The sequence below is a fragment of the Rattus norvegicus genome, chromosome 14 (assembly GCF_036323735.1).
Source record: "Rattus norvegicus strain BN/NHsdMcwi chromosome 14, GRCr8, whole genome shotgun sequence".
Classification (NCBI taxonomy): Eukaryota; Metazoa; Chordata; class Mammalia; order Rodentia; family Muridae; genus Rattus; species Rattus norvegicus.
In genome coordinates this window covers 71226166-71247325 of record NC_086032.1, presented here as the reverse complement: position 1 = coordinate 71247325, position 21160 = coordinate 71226166, and the positions used below count along the sequence as shown (strand labels likewise).

Below are 21160 nucleotides of genomic sequence, written 5' to 3'. Positions count from 1 at the left end.
AGGCAGCGCTCATATGAACCGGGGTGCAGCTGACACTTGAATATTCCTCACTTCCATGTTAAGGTTTAAATGCTTTAAAAAGGGGGGAGGGGCAGCTGCTGAGTTCATCAGAGAGAGAGAGAGAGTGTGTGTGTGTGTGTGTGTGTGTGTGTGTGTGTGTGTTCTTCTATCCATGAACACCCATTATTAACTGACTCTTTAGCATTTCCTTGAGAACTAATGTCACTGGCCAACTAAAAACCAACCCAGACTCCAAATTCTCACAAACTCACAGACTTTGCTTCCATTTCTCAGCAAACAAAATTATTTAATATTTAAAGGAATTTTAAATACTTTCTGAGCCACAGGAAGCAATAAACGCAAACCCAGAAGAGAAGATGTATTAAAATGTTTATAGTGCATTAGTTTTGGCTTCAACAACAACAAAATAGTTTATAATGTATATACAATCTTCCCAATGTTACTGACTAAGTATCAGACAGTGTCAGGAAAGAGACTGTTTGATTTCCTCTCTCTTCCTCCCACCCTGCCATCGTGAAGAACTGAACTTAGGGCCACATGTGCCACAGAGATAACACAGACAAAACAAATTGAGACCACATCACAGGGGCAATACCAGGGAAGAACAGAAAGTGCCAACAGAGACGACACTAGCCATTGACCTAAGTAAGACAAACAATGACACGAACAGATAGCAAGCGCAGTTTACCTTCAAAGCCAAGACTATGTTTTCTGGCTGTGGGAATCAAAGCAGTTGAGGAGTTTGTGTGTAGCAGAGGCAGCATGCATCGAAAGAAAACAGAAAAGTCACATGAGTCATTCACCATAACCATATTCCACATTGTAAAATACCAAGGTGGAAAGAGCAACATGAGAACAGAATAGAGATGCTTGCGTGCATATTGGGAATTAATGTTTCAGAGTCAAGTTCCAGAATTCACCTTTGGATTTTTGAAAGGTTCAAAGTCAGCATGATCATTGGTTAGGGAAAACAGGAATCACAGGGCGGTGAGAGATGCTAACATGCTTGCTATATGATCTTCGTGAAGCAGTAAGAAGGGCTGCCTGTAGTCCAAGAACCAAAGACAACTCTTCCAAAGTATCTTCTCAAGAATGAAATCTGGAAGTGCCTTCCCTTGTTTAACATCATGCAGTGAAGTTCATTAATGCAAACTTCCCAGCACAGACCTTTACTAGTCAGTCTGGGCTTCACCTCCTCATTTTTCGTGGCTGTTCTAAGTTGGTTGTTGTTCCCACAAACCATTTTCTCCCTTCCCTCCTCACTCTGACTTCCCAGGTCGCCTCCCTATTCCGCTCACCCATCACTCACTGGATGAGTCTCAGAAGAGATGCTACCTCCTCCAGAAAGTCTGGGCGTTGTATATCCTCTTTCATATGACCCGGTATCCCTGGACTTGCCATCAGAGATAATGTTCTCACATTAGAGGACCTGGCAGCCATATTGCTATCTCCTGTCGTACCAACTCCAAGAGCGCAAACCCCACTGCAATACTCACCTAAGCAAACTTAAGCCCACTGATATTGCTAATGGTATAAAAGCCACAGCCCAAGACCAGATTCCTCAGCGTGGTCCAGAGATGGAGACCAGTCAGTCAGTTAGGAAAAGAGTCAAACCACAATGAGGAGAGGAAAATAAAGCAGATCTCAGTGTATTTCTCTATAACCAAATTTGCTCAGTTTATAAAACTACCCATCCCTTTTGGTCACCTGTGTGAGGGGAAGAAAGTTGCTTCTGTTTTTTTTTTTTTTTTAAGATTTATTTTATGTATGTTTTTATGTATTCTATCTGCATGAACACTTGCTTGTAACAAGAGAGCATCAGATTACATTACAGATGGTTGTGAGCCACCATGTGGTTGCTGAGAACTGAACAGGAGACCTCCCTCTGGAAAAGGACCCAGAGCTCTTAACCACTGAGTTATCTCTCCAGCCCAAAGATTGATTGATTGATTGATTGATTGATTGTATATGAGTGCCCTATCTGCATCCCTATCTGCATGTACACCTGTATGTCAGAGGAGGGTATCATATCTCATTACAGATGGTTGTGAGCCACCATGTGGTTGCTGAGAATTGAACTCAAGACCTACGGAAGAGCAGCCAGTGCTCTTAACCATTGAGCCATCTCTCCAGTCATGCTACTGTTGTTTCTAAATACCCTCTGGAGTAAAATAAACCAAGGTGGCTGGGTCATTCTCCACATCGCTGTTTCGAAGTTTTCCAGTTTGGACATTTGAAAATATCCAAACTGTTTCTTGCCTGGGGCAGGTCCTCAAGCCTTTGAAAGAACGATGCTTGTGATTCTAATAATTTTTAACCAAAACACTGAAAATGTTGAGCGTTGGGGACATTTCAGATATACATGTTCCCAAGGGTCACCTTGACAAGTCCCATTCTGTCTCCCTGGATGAGTCCCACATCTATCAACCCTAAGGACCTCCTAGTGTAACTAATTTCCAGGCTCCTCTTCCCTTATAGTACATGAGTCCATGTTTGGGGAAGGCCAGGTATCTGTATTTTAAGAGAGCTCTTGTAAAGATTACAACTGAATAATTTAGGAAAATCTGTCCTCACTTGGTGTTGCAGCTAACTAGATCTAGAAAGGTCACTCTACTTATAAAGTATACCAAACTACTATACATTCTTTTGTAATTTCTCCAACCCAACAATCAATCAGCCTGCCTGGTATATTTGACATGGTACAATAAACACCTCCATAGACCTGGGTGGGTGAATTTTCACTGATCTCTTCCCAAATGAGTTGTCCTTTGTGTCCTATGATTTTCTACTCAGTTACCTATTATAACCACTTAGGGAACTTTTAAAGATACCAGTAGCCAGCCCTAAAGAACAATACCAAAATCTTTAGGGAACATCCACAGTGTTGCTGTCAAAGCCACGCTGAGTCTGGGTTCCTTCATAGGCAGAATAAGCAGAAAATGTACCTGATGAGGCTTTTGCAAAGACTAGAAAGGAAATGGCAGCCAGCGACATAATGGTCACTCTGTTATCAGGGCTTCATCATGTCTGGGATGAGCTGGTGCTCTTGAAGGTTACAGGCTCAAGTTTATTGCAGACAGTAAAACCCAGTAATTCCTGCAGTGTACTCTCTTCTAAATAAATACCCCGGAAGATCCCTGGCATGCGCTTTCCTCATGGAAAATGGGATGTAAATTCAGACTAGGAGTGTGTCTTCTCCCTCTGAAGACGTGTTGAACAGGTAGCTGGACCATTTCCAGACCTCCCCGCCATCTTGGAGTCTCCAGACAGAGATCCAAATGAGGTGATGTTCCCATTTCTACCCACTCCCAGAAGAACCCTTGCCATTTGGGTTATGGTATTAGTCAGGCGTGCTAGTGTCTTCCAGATACACGAAAAGCCACAGTCATTGTATTTTGCCCGGAGATATGAGCCAATCTGGACAATGCTTTGGTAATAAAATTAAGTGAGAGTATTGAAAGTGAATGAATACTTTTTAGAATTCTAAGAGGGTAGTGAGCAGAAGGTAATTTGGTTCCCTCTTCAATAGTCCCAAAGTTGGCCCTGCTGCCTGACAAAATGGCTTCCACAGCAGTTTCCCTCTTTGGCTTCCATAGTTACCCTTCCCCTGTATCATCTATTACAAACTGAGGCTGTGATGAAGCCATTTCTAACTACACGGTCTGGACTCATTAGCCATGGGCAGTAGGCATTCACATTCAGACCTGTGCTGCCTATCTCTTTGTCCCCATGGACACCATCCTCAGAGCAGAATAGGAAAGAGCACATGTCCTACTTACTTCACTGGGGGCTGAGAATATGACAAACAAATTTCCCTGGTTTTTAACACCCTGTATTTACCACACAAAGTTCTATGTGTTTCCAGCATCTTCCACTTACAACTAACCAAAAATCAATGGAACTTTCTTTGTTTGGGTCCTAGAAGTAAATGGGGCAGATCAGCGTAGCCTGGTGGGCTGGGTAGAGATCAGCAAGATTTTTTTAAAGCTCTCTGAAAACCCTCCCATTTATCTGGAGTGGGTCACTTCTCTTCCTCTTTGAACCAACTATTTACCTTTTCCACACCTGACCTCTACTGACCTGGTCCCCATGACTCCCAGAGCAACCCCTACCCACCCACCCCAAGTCCTCTTCACTTCTGCTGAAGTCATTACTTGTGGTAAGGGCTTCTGCTCACAATTACTTGGTTTCCTCTGCTCCTCTGTGTGTTATGTCATTCCTATGGATTTTCTTATTGCCCTTTGCACTGGAACCATAAGATCCTGCCCTGCTTGTCTGAGAACAACCGTGCTTATTTCTGACACTCTCTTAATTCCAACCAAGTGTGCCCACCTAAGCAGTTTACTCCACAAACCCAGCAATAGACACAGATGAGAAGCTGTTGTGTAACAAGCTGTCTTTGAAAACACTCTGCCCATCACTGTTTCCGGCGTCTAAGGATTCTCAAGCATTTCTGCTTAGTTTCCCTCCCTTAGCTTAAACAAACAAACAAACAAAATTTAGAATTTCTTTTCAGGAAATTTTAGAATGACACATAACTTGTTTCTCTTCAACAACAAATTTGGACATTTCTGCTGCCACTAAAAAGAGATTTATAAAATACAACAATATTCCATAAAAATCCTTAGTCAGAAAAGTTACAAAAAAAAAAGATTGTTTAAAGGCCAAACATGATCTTTTCCCTATTTGCTATTTGCTATTTTTAATAACAAAAACAAAAGGTTACCTCCTTGGTATCAACCGAGATGTCAAACCTCTTCTGTATGAGTTTTTTGACCAAATCTGTAAAGAAAAAATTCGGAAAATATAAAAATTATTTTTTTCAGTAAAAGTATACACTACATATACATAAGGTCTATTAGGTACTTATAAATCACTTCCGGTAGACATAACACCCTGATAATGGTGGTCCCATTCCTAAGCCAGGTAAGTAAATTAGGCTATTGAATCTATTTTACAGAAAAGCTGCTAATATTTTAACATTTATTTGAACATTTATTCCAAAATGAGCATGAATAAAAAGTAAACATTTTTCCACAATATCTCAGAGTTTTCATACACTGCTTAGAGACAGGAAGAGGGACTTCTCACGTTAATAACTCCTTGGCTTTTAAGACTCATTCATAAATATTGCAAATGTTGGGAACAAGTCATATTTGTGGTTACAAATAAAACTAGTGACTTCAGGGCCGGCAGAATGGTTCTGTAGGTAAGGGTACTTGCCACCCACGAGTGACCCAAATGTCACCCCCAGAGCCTATGCTGGTGCAGAAAGGGAACTGATTCCTGTAAGTTGTCCTCTGACCTCCACTGTGTGCTACTATGGACAGAGCCCCAGACCCTGCCAATACTGTGTACCTATCCTACCATAGCGCTACACCCCTCCAATCAATGATGGGGACCTCAGGCAATGGGTGAGCATGGCGAGAAACACACTTCTAGGGAGGCAGGCTGGGAATGTACATCATGGGCGGGGCTAGGTGCTGGGAATTCCTTATTTGTACAAAGAGGCTTAACTTGACATGATAAGGAAAGCATAAGTTTAACCTGGCTGCGGCTACATGACCTCCTTTAGTGGGAGTAAAGGTGGAAGGCCCAGGACATGTAGACCCTGAGCAGAGGAGGGAGTAGTCTTTACTCTGACCACTTTCCAATTGAGATTTTTATGGTTGGACATGATTTGACCCCACTCCTCGCTCCTGACTGGCTCCTACCAAATCCATGGTATAACACAAGTGTCTCTTAATTATTCTGTAGAAGAAAATGGAGTGTCTGCACACCACATTATCATGGTATGAAGTCTTGAGAAAAAAAGCCAGGCAGAACACTATACCAGTAGTTAGCGATAAGCTAAATCGGCCACATTTTCACAGAATACCAGTTTTTTTTTTTTTTTTTTTTTTTTTTTTTTTGCTGAAAGAAAGACTGAATGACAAAATGTTTACTCTGATTTGGGTATCTAGTAGATATTTTTCCTAAATTTCAGGTATATAGCCCGCAACTTCACAAAAGCCAATGACAGCACCTATTACCAATGATTAAATGAAGCTTTGAAGCCAAAATTAGAATTTTGCAAAACTCCGTTAATGAGCTTGCCTGTTGTGACTAGTAGATATAGTAAAAATGAAGTGTGTTTAGACTGGAGAGATGGCTCAGCAGTTAAGGGAACTCAATGGCTGCTCCCACAGAAGAACTCTGTTCAGTTCTCAGCACCTACAAGAGTGCCTCCAACTATTCATTGGATCCAGTGCCTCCATGTCAGTAAGTGGAGGCAGCCATGGGTACACGAACAGTGCACAGACATCCTTGCACATCCATGCATAAATATAAAACAAACATGACCCTTTTAAAATGTGATATGCCATCACGGGAAGACTTGTAAAACTCGGTGAATCCCTTTTCTGATGAGAGTATAAGTGGTCACAAAGGCTTCTGTGGCAAGGTGGAAAATGGACCAATGGATCATACAGCAAAACATCAGAGCAGGAAAAGTGCATTCACATCCCACATCGAAAACAGACTTAAAAGCCAGGGGGCAGTGGCGGAGGGCAAGCAGACCTTTAAGCCCAGGAATTGGGAGGCAGACAGATCTCTGAGTTTGAGGCCAGTCTGGTCTACACAGCAAGGTCCAAAGGTACATGAAGAAACCCTGTCTGGGGAGAGGAAAAGAAAAAAAGAACAAAGAAAAGAGCCTTAAGAGATGAGCAGTTTGGGTCATATCAAAGAAAAATACCCAGAGTTATGGAAATGACTGGGAGACTCTTGTATTACCTCTCTGCAGGCTCAGATGTCCACACTGTCTGCAACCCAAGCTACTTACTGGGACAAACTGAACTGGGACATAGATAGAAGGAAGGGGCTGACTCCCACTAAGCCAGAGGGAAAAGAGGTTTGCAAATATGTAGAAGGTAATGGCATCCCTCTCACTTTTTATTTGTGTTATATATGAAGAGTCGGGTGTCTGGGGTGGTGTTTTTGAGACAAAGTGCTGCTGTGCAGTGCAGACCTGCCTCGCAATCAATCACGAGAATCCTCCTGCATTAGCCCATTCTCACCCACGCTGGTTTTACATACAAGCCATGCCTGGTTTGGAAGGGACTCATTATCGTTACTTTTAAATTAGAGAATGAATGTTAAAAATCTTCAGTTTAACTCCAAACTTGGTCAGTGTCACGGTTTTAGGCTCTCAGGGAGTGGCACTCTTTTGGTATTAATTTTCACACCCTGTTTTCTCAGGGACTGGTTCCTTTTTTGCCTTGAAGCAGAAGCCAGCAAGCCAGGAAGAAGACCATAAAATACCGTGAGCTCGATAAACCAGGAGGCTCACCTGAGAGCAGAGCCTGGAGGCTTGTCACTTTCTCTTCCGTGGGACAGACTCCTTGACGTCAGTAGTGTCAGTAGTGTAAGGACAGAGATGTTTACTTTGGCTCTGAGTTCAGCCATACACCATGGCAGGAAGGCAAGGTGGCAGGACCCAGCCCTGCCGGCAGCAGCAGGTGGCTGCTCGTCCACATCCTAGTAGATCAAGAAGCCTCAGAAGAGAATGCCAGAGCTTAGTTTCCCACCCTACTTTCCTCCTTTTCTTTCTGTCAGGGATGGCAGCACACATGACACCTCTGGGGTAGGTCTTCCTCCACAGGAAAATTCCAAGGACAGTAACACCCTAGGTGTATAGTAACCCAGTCAAGTTGGCCATAATATTAACTATCACAGACCAGGGAGAGTGACTGCAGGGAAAGAAAGGAAGAGGCCCAGGAACTTGTTTTCTCTCAAGTCTGGGCTCTAGTTTTAAACCTTTAGTAGCTTTGCCACAATGACTCAAGTGGCACCTTCACCTGGACTCTTTGTTGGCATGTTTTGTCACATAGCTTTATGCTCCCACATACATCCTACATGTGCATTTGTGCTTACACACACAAGTGGAGGTCAGAAGGTAACTTTCTTCTTGGGAAGTGGTTCCTGACTTCCACTGTGTGGGTCATGGGAAGTGGACTCAGATAATTGGGCTTGGTAATAAGTCAAGTGCCTTTTCTGTTAGGCAATCTAGCTGGTCCTTCTATAAACTTTATACTTTGTGTGTGTGTGTGTGTGTGTGTGTGTGTGTGTGTGTGTGTGTGTGTGCGTGTGAAGTGTAATGGCCTTAGTACCTAATATAGGGTCGGAACGCATTCGGGTCCATTAAACATTTTTGAGAATGTTTTGAGAATGAGGTTGGACCATGTCATTGAATGTGTGAGAAACTTTGAGGTGGAAAGGGGAGGTGACAGGGTCAGCAGTCAATGGAATCTGTAAATGAAGAACCAGAACTAAAGCCCAAATCCATCCCCTTCCAGTCTCAGGCTCTGACCGGTTGTGAACAGTTGACAATATAATAGTTACCTTAGACTGAAAAGCTCAGAACTGTCTGTCCGGAACCCTGGACAGCTGCTACAGCCATGGCTTCTCCAGCAGCCATGGAACGTTAACTAATGTCTGATACCTTCCCAGAGTGCTGTCCACATGTTATGCATGTGGCTCAGCAATCCTGCAAGGTCAAGTATCCCTTCCTTTTCCTCTATGGAACTGAACCACAGAATTCAAGTGAATAGCCTGGACCCTAACACATGCCTTGGGTGGCAACATTAGAACAGAGGGCTGGAATCCAGGCAGGATGCACAGTACAAAGAGCAGTGGGTGTCAGAACTAAAACCACCCCGATGGTGAGTTTGGATCCCCGGCCACGGTTCACTCAGTGATCACAGACAACTTCTTCACCTCGGAGTCACCTGCAAGGTCACCAGCAGGATTCTGAGATACAGCTGCTGTCACTGCCGTCCCTTACAACCTTTCTGGTAACAATCATTGGGTTGTAGCAGTGAGTCTCTTCTAAGAAGTGGGGCCTGGAGAGTGTTTGACAAGTGTTCCAACCCCTCACATAGCCTGTGGTAGTGCTTAAGGCAGAGCTAGAAGGAACCAGAATTTTAACCAGATTTCGTCAGGAGCTATATTATTTTGTTTTATTTTCAGTTTGAAGTTTGGATGTGAAGGAATATGCCGATACAATTATTTTAAAAATTAAAGACCTAAAGTATTTTTTCACGTGACCTGGAAGTCTGTATAGACGTTCCACTCCTCTCCCACCATGACACGCTCTGTCTCCAGGAGGCCTTCCAAGCCTTTGTTGCACGTAACAAATGGATTGACTTGATCCACACACAGTCCCACAGTTCTATCGTTAAGATCATGTGGTCTCTGGTGCAGATCAAACACATACCCGGAACCAGATGTTTTTCAAAGGTCCTCCAGACAATTTATTTTCTCCATGAAGAACAGAAACAAAGGCTGGAGGTAGAATCATCCTCTCCAGGGGTGTTTTAGAGGAAGGAGGGTGCACACATGGGAATCCGTGGTCCTTAACTTGCTCAACCTGGACTCACCACGGCCTGCCATGCTGGAGCCCCAGGCAGCGACAGGAAAGAGGAGCCAGCTCTCCTGCAGCTCCTTCATAAATTAGAGGCCTCTCCTCACTGCTTTGTGCTTATCTGAGAGGTATCGTTGTTAAGAATTCCCAGTGCAACCTCATAGCTTCCTTTGAAGGAGGCAGAAATGACTGAAGCGTAGCCCAGTAACAACCTGGCTTGGGTCAGACAGCATGCAGAGTGGGTCCAGGAACAGTGAATGAATTGGTGTGAACACATGGCTGGCAGAAGCTAAAAGCGCCAGATTCGTCCCAGATGATTTCACAAGCAAAGCTTCCTCTGTAGCTATCTTTCTTCATTATTCATCGTACTGGCTAGCTTTATGTCAACTTGACATAGGCTGGAGTCATCTGAGATGAGGGAACTTCAGCTCACAAGATGCTTCCATAAGATCTGTAGACAAGCAAGCCTGTAGGACATTTTCTTAATTAGTAATTGATGAGAGTCTAGCCTCTTGCGGGGCTAGGTACTGACCGCCTCTGGGCTGGTGATTCTGGGTTCTGTAAAAAAGGTGGCTCATAAGCCATGGGGAGCGAGACAGTAAGCAGCACCCCTCTGTGGCCTCTGTATCAGCTCCGGCCTCCAGGTTCTTGCCTAGTTTGAGTTCCTGCCTTGGTTTCCCTCTATGCACTGTGATCAGGATATGTAAGCCAAATAAATCCTTTAATCAACTTGCTTTGGATCGTGGTGTTTCATTGCAGCAAGAGTAACCCTGAGGTATTGGTCCAGAGAGCAAGTATGCATTTTGGCTAATGTAGTAAAAAAGCCAGGGTGAATGGAGAAACACTGCAGCCAGCGAAAGAAGAATTAAATATGGCAACGAGGAGAATTAAAGGAGCAGAGGCTGTGGTTTGCCCTGGAGTTATCTGTATTTTGATGCTAATTCCACTGCCCCAAGGACAGCTGACATACTCAGGAATCAGGTGACTTCACCAGAACCTTCTCCCCATTGAATTTGTAAAGTACAGGTGAGGAGCAGGTACAGGATAGAAGGAGGCCTGTCATTGGAGGAGAAGGAAGGATGGGTGGGAGAGAAGTTTGAAGGAAGAGGAGGAGACTAGGACAGAAAGGAGGAGACAGGAGGGAGAGAGAGGAAGAAGCCATGGCAGGACAATGGAGGCTGATTCTGCTCTGTGTATTTACAGGTTGTTATCAATGTTCCTAAGGGATGGATGGTACTGGGCTTTGTATGTTTAAGTGGGCAATTATATCTTATCAATTGTATCTAAGGTTATTGTGTTGTGTGTTCTTTAATGTGTAGATTTAAGTGTAATGGACTGTGGGGCGACTGGTCTGGGCCACCGCAGAGCTGGGATGTGTTTCCTCAGAGATATCTAGCAGATATCTTAGGGCACTGCGGTGCCGGACCTAGCGAGGTAAAAGACAACAATACTTTTTTATTTTTTATATTTTTACAACAACAAGCAGATTTAAATATGACAAGAGAAGAAAAATAATCAAGAGTCGTTGTTGATGTACCCTCGTTCTTCCGCTCCATCCCCATTGTTCCAACTGCTTTAAACTCCTGAGCCTAAGTACTATTCCTTCCTCAGCTCCTGAGAGTCCGGACCGCAGGCGTGCATTGTTGCACTCCACTGTATTTTAAAGAAAAGGAAGGAGGCACACCCTGACCAATTCGACTGTGAACTTAGAAGTGGGAGCAAACACTTGATAAGTCTGATAAACCCAACTAATGTCTGAAATGTCTGAAGCATCAACCTCTTTATTAAAAAGCAAACCAGAGGTTTAATTAGGTTGATGTTGGATCTGGTCTCCATTCTGTTACACAAAACTGCAAATTCTACAGCAGGGATTCAGACTATCTTCGCTTTAGCCATACCAGCCATAGGAAGTAGGAGTTGAGTAGCAGACATATATACACCGTGGTAAATGATGGCAGATGCATTTAACCTACCAGAACTGTTGGACACTGACAGTGCCCACCCCCTACTTCTCAAAATAACACATTTTCAGCAACATATTTCCTCAGCTCTGTCATTTCCAATGGAAATCTTGTCAGAAGCCTTGGAAATCAGGGCCTCTTAGAGAGCAAAATCATCATCATCAAATTCAACTCACTTCAGAGTTTGGTGTCAACTCCCACCCTTGCACTTCCTGAGACCGGGCTTGGCATGGAGAAATCACATTGTCAAGTGCTGTTAAAGCATTTGGCTGCCTTCCAGAGGACCCTCATTTGATTCCCAGCACTTTAATAGCAGCTCATAACCATCTCCGGTTGCAGTTCTGGGGCATTTGATGCACTTTTTTTGGCTAATATGGGTACTGCTTGCACAGTTTACACACACACACACACACACACACACACACACACACACACACACACACACACACATACACACCTCAGCCTGGGCTAAATGCTGTCCCCAGCCCTAGGGCCTCGACTCCATTCTTGGCTCTTCCACAAGTCCCAGTGGTGCCTGGATGTCAAAGAGTCAGAAAACTCCTCAGCCCTGGCCTCTAAGGTTGTTTGGATATGTACAAACTCCCTGTTTCACCTTCCGAGAGGCCGTTCCAGTGGGGGTGGGGTAAGGGGGTGAGGTTCGGACTCACATTCAACTAATCAGACACTTCTGTATTTGAAGTAATAAGATATTTTCCTGTTGGACGTTTTCATTTTGGAATTCTGACTCAGGAAGAGTCAATTAACATAAACATAGAACCTAGCAAGCTCTGGCCTCTAGTGAGAAGAAAGGAGAGAACTCCACTGAATTACATTCACGGTCCAAGATCCTTCCTCCCAGGAGACTCTGCGGGAAGTGCTGTCAACCATGCATAAGCTACCTAGGGGTTTGTTAGGGATTTGCGTTTGCACCAGCAGGCCCAGTGTCTTAATTTCAACCTGCATTCTCTTTTAGAAAGAACCATGTGGGTTTGTAAACTGGTGGTCATAACCCACTTATTTTATGGACCGCTTTGTGTGTTTAACTCTTAAGGATGCAATCAGAATCCCACTGGCCTCAGTTGTCATCTAAAGGGTTAAATATTTCAGCAGCACACGTGTACTTGAATCTGTGGTTTACACTGGTTAATGAGCATGTTTTGTAGATTAGGAAAATCTAGAAGACTTATGCATGTATAGAGCCTGTGGGGTGAGATCTCTTAGAACCTTGACAATATAAGGATGAGAATCAGGTGGAAGGAATATTTTAAAACTACACTTTCAAGTAATTTTTATGGGTTTCAATGGATTCTTTTATGCATTCTATTTTATGATCCCACGAGTTCAGCTCCTGCATGAAGATGACTTTTGCAGTCTTACTTTTTACATTTGTGCTGATCTGTTGGCGGCGTCAGAAACTAGATGTGGCACATCTGCGTACATCATCATCTAATGGGGAAAATGAGGGTTTTCTCATTTCTGCTTGGTCAGAACTCGCAGAAAAGTTACAGACAGTGGAGGTGTCTTAGAGCAAACAACACAGCATCACGATCTGGATAACTTATTAAGGAAATAACTTTATTTCAATGGCTGGTTCTGATCCGAGGTTGAGGAGCCTCTGCTGGTGCTAGCCTTCAGGCTGGCAAGAGTATGGAGTTGAGGCAAGGTGGCCCCTGGTGAGGCACAGGGAGTGTGCTGGAGGGCTGAGTCCCAATCACTGCTTAAAGGTCCTCACTCCTAGTACTGCATAATGCAGTCAGCTTCCACACACATTTGGATGGAAGGAGGCAGATCATATTCAACCGTGTCGAGAAGCGTGCTGGAAGGAAGGCTTAGCAGGTATTGTTTGTTCTAGAAAAATCTCGGTACCTCCACTTACCACTTTCTTCAAGTTTAGTGATTTTGGGGGCATTGTTCTTTTTAAAGTTACATGTGCTAAGACAGAGAGAGACAGAGACAGAGACAGAGACAGAGACAGAGACAGAGACAAAGCATGTTTGTATACCATATTATTCTTGTGGGGGTTGTAGAGTAACTCACAGGATTTGGTTTCCTCCCTATCATGTGGGTCCCAGAGAGCAAACTCACGCCTGAAGGTATGGTGGTATGCACAGTTGTCTACTGAGGCATCTTCTTATCACCTCTCTTCTCCCTTTAGAGACATGGTCTCACCCTTTAGCCCAGGTAACCATACAACTCTCTGCTTAGCTCTGGATAGTGTCAGTCATATTGCCTCAGCCCCGCCCCCACTCCCCCTACCCCCATACCCCGAGCGCCTGGCTCAATAAAAAAAATCATTTACTTCTGTGTCTATTTACTTCTGTGTCTAGGCTCAGGTCCAATATACAGGGGAAGTGGTCTGGGGATTCTGGTTTGTCTCCCTGTGGTTCTGGTTCAGACGTTTCTGTGAACCTATCATACTTGACAGAGATGGAGATTGTGGACACGGACGACAGCTGAGGAGTGGTGTGGAGACCAGGCCTAGAAATGGCTCACAGAGACATCTTTTCACATTCTACACTCACAAGCTGCTACCTAATGAGTTGGGGTGTGGGCCTAGGGAGAAGAGGCCATGCAGTGATGCAGCCATGCTGCTGGGCGCTCAGACTCTGTGTCTCTCCCTGAAGAACCAGGGAAGGAAGAGGAGAGTGCCGAAGCTATCGGTGGATGGTGAAAGACGCTGACAAGCTGACGCAGTGTGTAATACCAGGCTATCCTGACCCTGTGTCTGGGGCAAAATACTCCTGGTCTTCCCCTTTTGCACAATGGCAGCACGTCGGGGAAGTTAACTTTTGGGAGCTGGGGCATTACTGAGCACTAAACAGCCTTGTGCATGCTAGGTAGATGTTCTGCCAAGGAACCGTATCCCCAGTCCCTTTGTATGTTTTACTTTGAGACAATGTCTCTCGAAGTTTCCTAGGCTAGTTTTGAATTGGCTCAGTAGTCTAAGGACGGTTTGAATTTGTGATTCTCCTGCCTCAGCTTCTCGAGCAGCTGGAATTGCTGTTCAGACTTCTGTCATAAAGCCCGGTGTCATTAACTTATTATACGTTTACAAATCCGTTTGCAATCTTTACATTGGACTTGAGTATCACGATGGTCTCTTTATAAAATGGAAAGTTGATTTAACACACAAGTTAACAATGAGGTTTCATAGCTTAGAGCTATGTGGGGGACCCCTGAACCATGGTTAGGACAGTGGCACTGAATGCAAACAAGTACTCCAGCCCTTCCACAGAGACATACATGTAACACCACAAGAGTCCAAGAGCGCTGACTTATAGATTCCCACCAGCAAAATCTAAGAGCACGTAAGCTCAGCGTAAGTCTGATGCAGTAGCCTTTGAGGTTCCCACACACTTTACAGGAGAATGGTACAGGGCTCACTGGGCCCAGCTTGAGACCTAGGTGTATACTGAAGGAAGTCAGCTAGGAAACAAAAAATCCTGAAGGCGAGTGAGACCAGGCTGCCTTTGCTTCCCTCTGTCTTGGCCACTGTTTGAATCATCACCTCCTTCCCTATGTATGAATTCTACACAGTCCACAAGGCCCAACTCCCTTGGTGTCCCCAGGCCCCTTTGACACGATTCTCCTGTGCTGCTTTCATTCTTAGTCTCTTGTCTTGAGGATTGGGGCAGAGGTTTCAGACCTAGATCCCCACCACCGAGTCGGGGTAGACAGTGTGGCTTTGCAGGCTGCATTTAGACACCTTGCACTCCAAAGAAAGGGCTTTTGCCGGAGACTGGGATGCAACCTGCTCAATCCAGAAGTCCTAAGACTTTGGGATCTCAGATACCTCTTTAAGCAGGTAATGGCTATTCTGGTTCATAACGAGGCTCTTGTTTGTATTTGTCCATCCTTACTCTCTTAGTGAGGGTTGTATTCCTGTAAGGAGACACCATGACCGGGGCAACTTTTGTAAAGGAAAACATTTAACTGGGGCTGGCTTACAGTTCAGAGGTTTAGTTCGTGGTCATCACGCTGGAAAGCATGGTGGCGTGCTGGCAGACGCGGTGCTGGAGAAGCTGCTGAGACCCGCAGACAAGACACTTTGTTCAATAAAGCCACATTTACTCCAGCAAGGCCACACACACCTCCTAATAGTGCCACTTCCTGACAGCCTAAAACCACCACACTGACCAAGTTTAGAGTTAAACTGAAGATGTTTAACATCCATTCTCTAATTAATTTAAAAGTAACAATAATGAATCCCTTCCAAACCAGGCATGGTTTGTATGTAAAGTCAGTGTGGGTACGAGTGGGCTGATGCAGGAGAATTCTCATGATTGATTGCAAGGCAGGTCTGCACTGCACAGCAGCACTTTGTCTCAAAAACACCACACCAACCACCACACCAAATAAACAACTTTTCATATATAGCATAAATAAAAAGTGAGAGGGACGGTGTTACCTTCTACATTTTTTTTTCTTTTTTTCCGGAGCTGGGGACCGAACCCAGGGCCTTGCGCTTGTTATGCAAGCGCTCTACTGCTGAGCTAAATCCCCAACCCCACCTTCTACATTTTTGCAAACCTCTTTTCCCTCTGGCTTAGTGGGAGTTAGCCCCTTCCTTCTGTCTATGTCCCAGTTCAGTTTGTCCCAGTAAGTAGCTTGGATTGCAGACAGTGTGGACATCTGAGCCTGCAGAGAGGTAATACAAGAGTCGCCCAGTCACTTCATAACTCTGGGTATTTTACTTTGATATGACCCAAACTGCTCATCTTTTAAGGTTCTTTTCTTTGTTCTTTTTTTTTTTCTTTTTTTCGGAGCTGGGGACCGAACCCAGGGCCTTGTGCTTGCTAGGCAAGCGCTCTACCACTGAGCTAAATCCCCAACCCCCCCCCCCTTTTTTAAGCAGGGTTTCTTTATGCATTCTTCACTGTCCTGGAACTCAGATCTGCCTGCCTCTCTCTGCCTCCCAATTCCTGGGCTTAAAGGCCTGCTTAGCTGGCACCATTGCCCCCTGGCTTTTAAGTCTGTTTTCGATATGGGATGTGAATGAATTTTCCTGCTCTGATGCATTTGCTGTATGATCCATTGGTCCATTTTCCACCTTGCCATGGAAACCTTAGGGATTCACTGAGTCTTCCCATACTGGCATATCTCATTTTAAAAGGGTCATGTTTGTTTTATATTTATGCATGCATGTGTAAGCATGTCTGTGCACTGTTTGTGTACCCGTGGCTGCCCCCACTTACTGACACGGAGGCACTGGATCCCTGGAACTGGAGCCATGGATAGTTGGAAGCGCCCTTGTAGGTCCTCAGCTGACTCCTCTAACATTGAGTGCTTATAGCTCATTACCCAGTTCATGCCATTTAACAATCCCTGTCTTACACTGACTACTCACTCAGCATCAATACATCTTGTTTCCACAACTAATGAATTAATTAATGAATGAATTAATTGCTCATTCCTTAAGGAAGAAAATGCTTTTTCTCCCACGTAAATCCCAGAGCCTGAACCCAGAGCCATGCATCTGTGCCAAGTGTGTAGTAAAACTTGCATGCTCTAGACAAGACACGGAAACGAGATGCAGGAAACTAGCCCTTGTGCAAGTGGGAGTGTTTTCCTTGAGAACAATAATCTAGAAATATAAGCATGCACTTAAAATTGAAGTTTTCTCTCTTGTGTTTCTTTCCCTTCGGCTTCCTTATTAAGCCACAAAGAGGGATGCTCTTATATACTTAAAACACAGCTGCAAATCATCACTGAACATGAAGACCCCAAGCACACAACATCAGCTAAAACCTGATTTCCTTACAGCCCAAGGGTTTGCTTTCAGGCTGTCTTGGAAATGTGTAACCTTTTCTTTGAGTTTCATTAATAATAATAATAATAATAATAATAAATCATTGGGGAAGGATTGTGGGAGGGGATGACTGGGAGGGAGGCAGTGAGCAGGATGTAAAGTGAATAAGTAAAAAATAAAATAAAATTATAAATAAATACATACATAAATAAATGATTGAATCCCCATGCATAGACAGTTCTAGATACACACAGGCAGACCTGTGGGTAAATGTCTTAAATGAATTTAGATATCCGCATTTTTTTCTTGAGTTGCATTCAATCTGGGAATATGGTATGATTTAAACTTTTTTACCCAACAACACAGTAGTTTGAGAAACAGCAGCCCAAATGCACACAGTTATCTACAGGTGAGCACACACCCTTCCTTTCTTCTTTCTGTGTATCTTATAGGAACATATACTTTCTATAAAATAGAAATCACGTGGATAGATCTGCTGTGCTTGAGATAAGTTACACTGCCATGAGCTTCTGTAGTCAACAAAGCGGGGGTCGCCACTGTATCCCAAGCACTGGGAATTCATTTTGGAATGACATGGAGGACACTCTGCCTCTGTGTGCTTAGTCCTCAAGAGCCAAACACCCCACACCCACACCTGCAATGCCTCACCCACTCCCACACCTGGTCCACTCTCTCGCTAGCTTGTCCTGTTAGCTGACATAAACGGTGTGGTCCTAAGCAAGCAAGCTCGCTGTCCCAGAGCCTTAGCGCTCTCTGTAAAAGAAAGCACCCAGATGTTTATGTTCTCCCCAAAATAACAATTTCCCTCACACCAAGTGGCCTAATTAGGGCTGGTTTCCAGTGACCAGGTGAGCCACGGAGTTCTATAGAGAGTTCTGCTGTTGCAAAAAAAAAAAAAAAAAAAAAAAAAAAACCGAATTAAAAAAATTTCAAAAGAAAACATAACCCTTTCACTGGCAAACCCCTCAAAAAGGAAAACTAAGAAATGCCCTGCCTTTCAACGGTTTTCAGAGATCATATCTTAACGATCATCACACACAGGTTATAGTTTGCCTTACCACACTTCAGTTCAGGGGTAGCATAAAGCATTAGAGACCTTCTGATGAACTGCGAATCTTTCAAAACCATTGAAAATGGCATTGCATGACAAATACCCTCCTGGGGGTAAATATTTGAAGGGCAAAGAAAAGTTAAAGGCATGCATAACTCTAGTGCCTTTAACTGAACTAGTGCCTGAACTGAAGCGTGGTAAGGCAAACTATAACCTGTGTGCACTGATCGTTAAGATATGATCTCTGAAAACCGTTGAAAGGTTGGGCATTTCTTAGTTTTGTTTTTTGAGGGGTTTGCTAGTGCCTTTGAATGCAAGAATATAAGAGGAGGGATAATTTTGCTGATGGAGAACCCGCTTCGGTGTTTTGGGGTACTCTGTTTCTCCTGATTACATCCAACAGTTGACCACTCTCAGAATAAATTACAGCTCCACTGCCTGGACCCACTTAACTTGTACCCCAGCTCTGCAAGAAAATGCCCACCACTAAGGGGATACATTTGGACAGAAGGCTGGGCTCGTGCCAAGTCCCCCAGGGTCAGGAGGGAGCTTGCACAGTTTCTGGAAACTAAAAAGCAGGAGTGACTGCAGTCCAGAAAGTCAGGACAGAAAGGCTGAAGACATTCAGAAGTGAGCAGAAGCCAGCACGGGGCTGGAGATAGGACTCACATAGCCAGCAAATGTTTACTGAGCATCCAGTAATATGTTTACTGCGCTCTCAATAAATTCCAGCTCTTGATAAATACCATTCCAGGCTCTGGGGATGCAGAATTATAAAGTTAAATGAACAAAGTCAGTTGAGCTCTTCCAGTAAGATGCTTTGATTGAGACATGAAATGAACAAATACTCCACAGGGATTGTCCTTTTTTGGAAGGGAAGGGATATGTTTCAAGACACTCAGTGGATGCCTAACAGTGCATAAAGTACCAAACCCTAGATAAACTGTTTTTTTTTTACTACATGCAATCTAGTTATAAATTAGGCACATCTAATAGAACAATAACTAATAATACAGTTAGAATTATTATACTTTGCTGAAATAAAACCACCAGCATCCCTACTCTCGTGTTTCAGTATTATTTAGGAAAACAAGGGCTACTTGACATAAGTATTGTCCAATATCACACCAATAAATGTGACAGCAGAGATGGCTAATGGACAGGTGGCATATACAGCATGGATACTGTGGATAAGGAGATGGTTCATGACCTGGTCAGAATGGGTCAGGAAGACACAGATTTTATCACACTTCTCCGAACAACACACAACCTGAAAGTTTATAAATAGTTTATATCTGAAATTTTCAATTAAAAATTCTAGATCATGGGTTACCAAAAGCACAGAAGATAAAACCCCAGAGAAGCAGGGCACCTTTGTAATATTGGGGTACATGAAATGAAGAAAAAAATGGAGAGTGGGGTGACGGTTTGAAGAAATAAAATCCAAACAAAGATTGGAGGGAAATGAGAAATAAACCACCCAATAGAGTGGTTCAAAACGGAAATACAGATAGACCTGAGGCAGGGGGATACTAGTGAGTTTCAGGAACTGTGGAGAAGCCAGATGGTATAAGCATCATAGCCTTTGCCTTTGCTACATGTATTGAAGGCCCACCTAGGCCATGATCCAGGAGAGCGACAGCCTCAGCTTGGGAAGACAGTTCTGCCAAAAAGCAAGAGAGAGATCTGACCCATACTTCTTCCCCTGTTTCAATTTCCCTGTGAGGAACGAGCCTGCAACAAGAAGGAGTCTACAGCAAGGAGGAGCAGCTCTGTGTTATAGACTCAGGAATCTCCTATTTCCAAAGTCAACGGACCTTGACTTGGCTGGCATGTCAGAAGCACACAGTCACCTCTGCTCAGCTTTATTGCTGTGCACGAGTTGTGTTTGCAGTGGCTCTTTAAAGAAATGCGAGACAGTGTCAGTAAGCCTGGGACCCCACCCTCAGCGTGCCTCACTCAGTTACCCTCCAGATGCTCACATCCAAATCTCATTAGGCTGAGCTTCTAGGTCAGCCACTTCCTAAGAGGATATCAAAGCATACGCAACCTCCTCCCCCACCCCACACCCAGACCAGACAAAGAGAGCCTTTGACTCAATTACTATACCTGTCATATTTAATAAGTAGAACATCCAACTGAGAAACTAGAAAGCCATGAACGGGAATTCACAGATTCCTGCTAGAGGAAGATCAAGTAGGAATAGACGAAGATGGTGATCTTTGAGATCCCAGTGTCAATTACCCATCAGGCAGACACTGCACCACCCCAGAGCAACCATCCATGTAAACCAACTGGAAAAGAAATACACAAAGATGGCCCCAGCAGAAAGCTTACTCTGGTGGTTAAAAGGGGACAGACACTGCTCTCCAGTGTCCCAGCAACAGACACCTGGAACTACTCAGGGTAATTGGGTAAGAGAAACTGGAAACTGGAAAGAGGCCACTTTTGTTTTCTTGGCTTGTTTTCTTCTGTAGCACACACAGCTTCAACAACATCCTAAGAAGACAAGCGTCACAGAGAGTTCCAAAGAACAGCAAGGAGAGACAATGCAAAGAGGGGCGTTTGAGTCCGCATGTAGCTCATGGCTCAGGACAAAGCCCGTGTGTGCTGTTGAAAACATCAACATTTTTAGATGAATAGAGCATACCAACTTTATCACAACTTTTTAATAAGGTAAAAGTTCCTCAAATGTCACTAGTCATACTAGGCAAGAGGGAGGATCGAAACTGAAATTATAAACCACTAGAAAAAATAAGAATACCACATTATATTTCAATATCTATAGGATAAAGCCCAAATGATCTGAGGAAAACAAAACCAATTTAACCATATTTACTAAGAAATAAAATTTGGGCTGGAGAGATGGCTCAGTGGTTATGAATGCTGATTGCTCTTCCAGAGGTCCTGAGTTCAATTCCCAGCAACCATACGGGTGGCTCACAACCATCTGTAGT

The 21160-nt window shown here is 43.9% G+C and overlaps 1 protein-coding gene across 27 annotated transcripts in view; it reads right to left on the bottom strand.

Annotated features, from left to right (window-relative positions):
• The window catches only part of Prom1 (prominin 1), a 104706-nt gene that overhangs the window by 59683 nt on the left and 23863 nt on the right, over positions 1-21160 (bottom strand). For 18 of the 27 annotated variants that reach the window (XM_063273554.1, XM_063273536.1, XM_063273549.1 and 15 more), the window contains one exon: positions 4748-4803. In XM_063273554.1, the coding sequence (XP_063129624.1) occupies positions 4748-4803 (56 nt within the window). Of the gene's footprint in view, positions 1-709; positions 737-4747; positions 4804-21160 lie in introns of all 27 variants that reach the window. The other 9 variants (XM_039092362.2, XM_063273550.1, XM_008770211.4 and 6 more) reach the window with 1 other exon arrangement.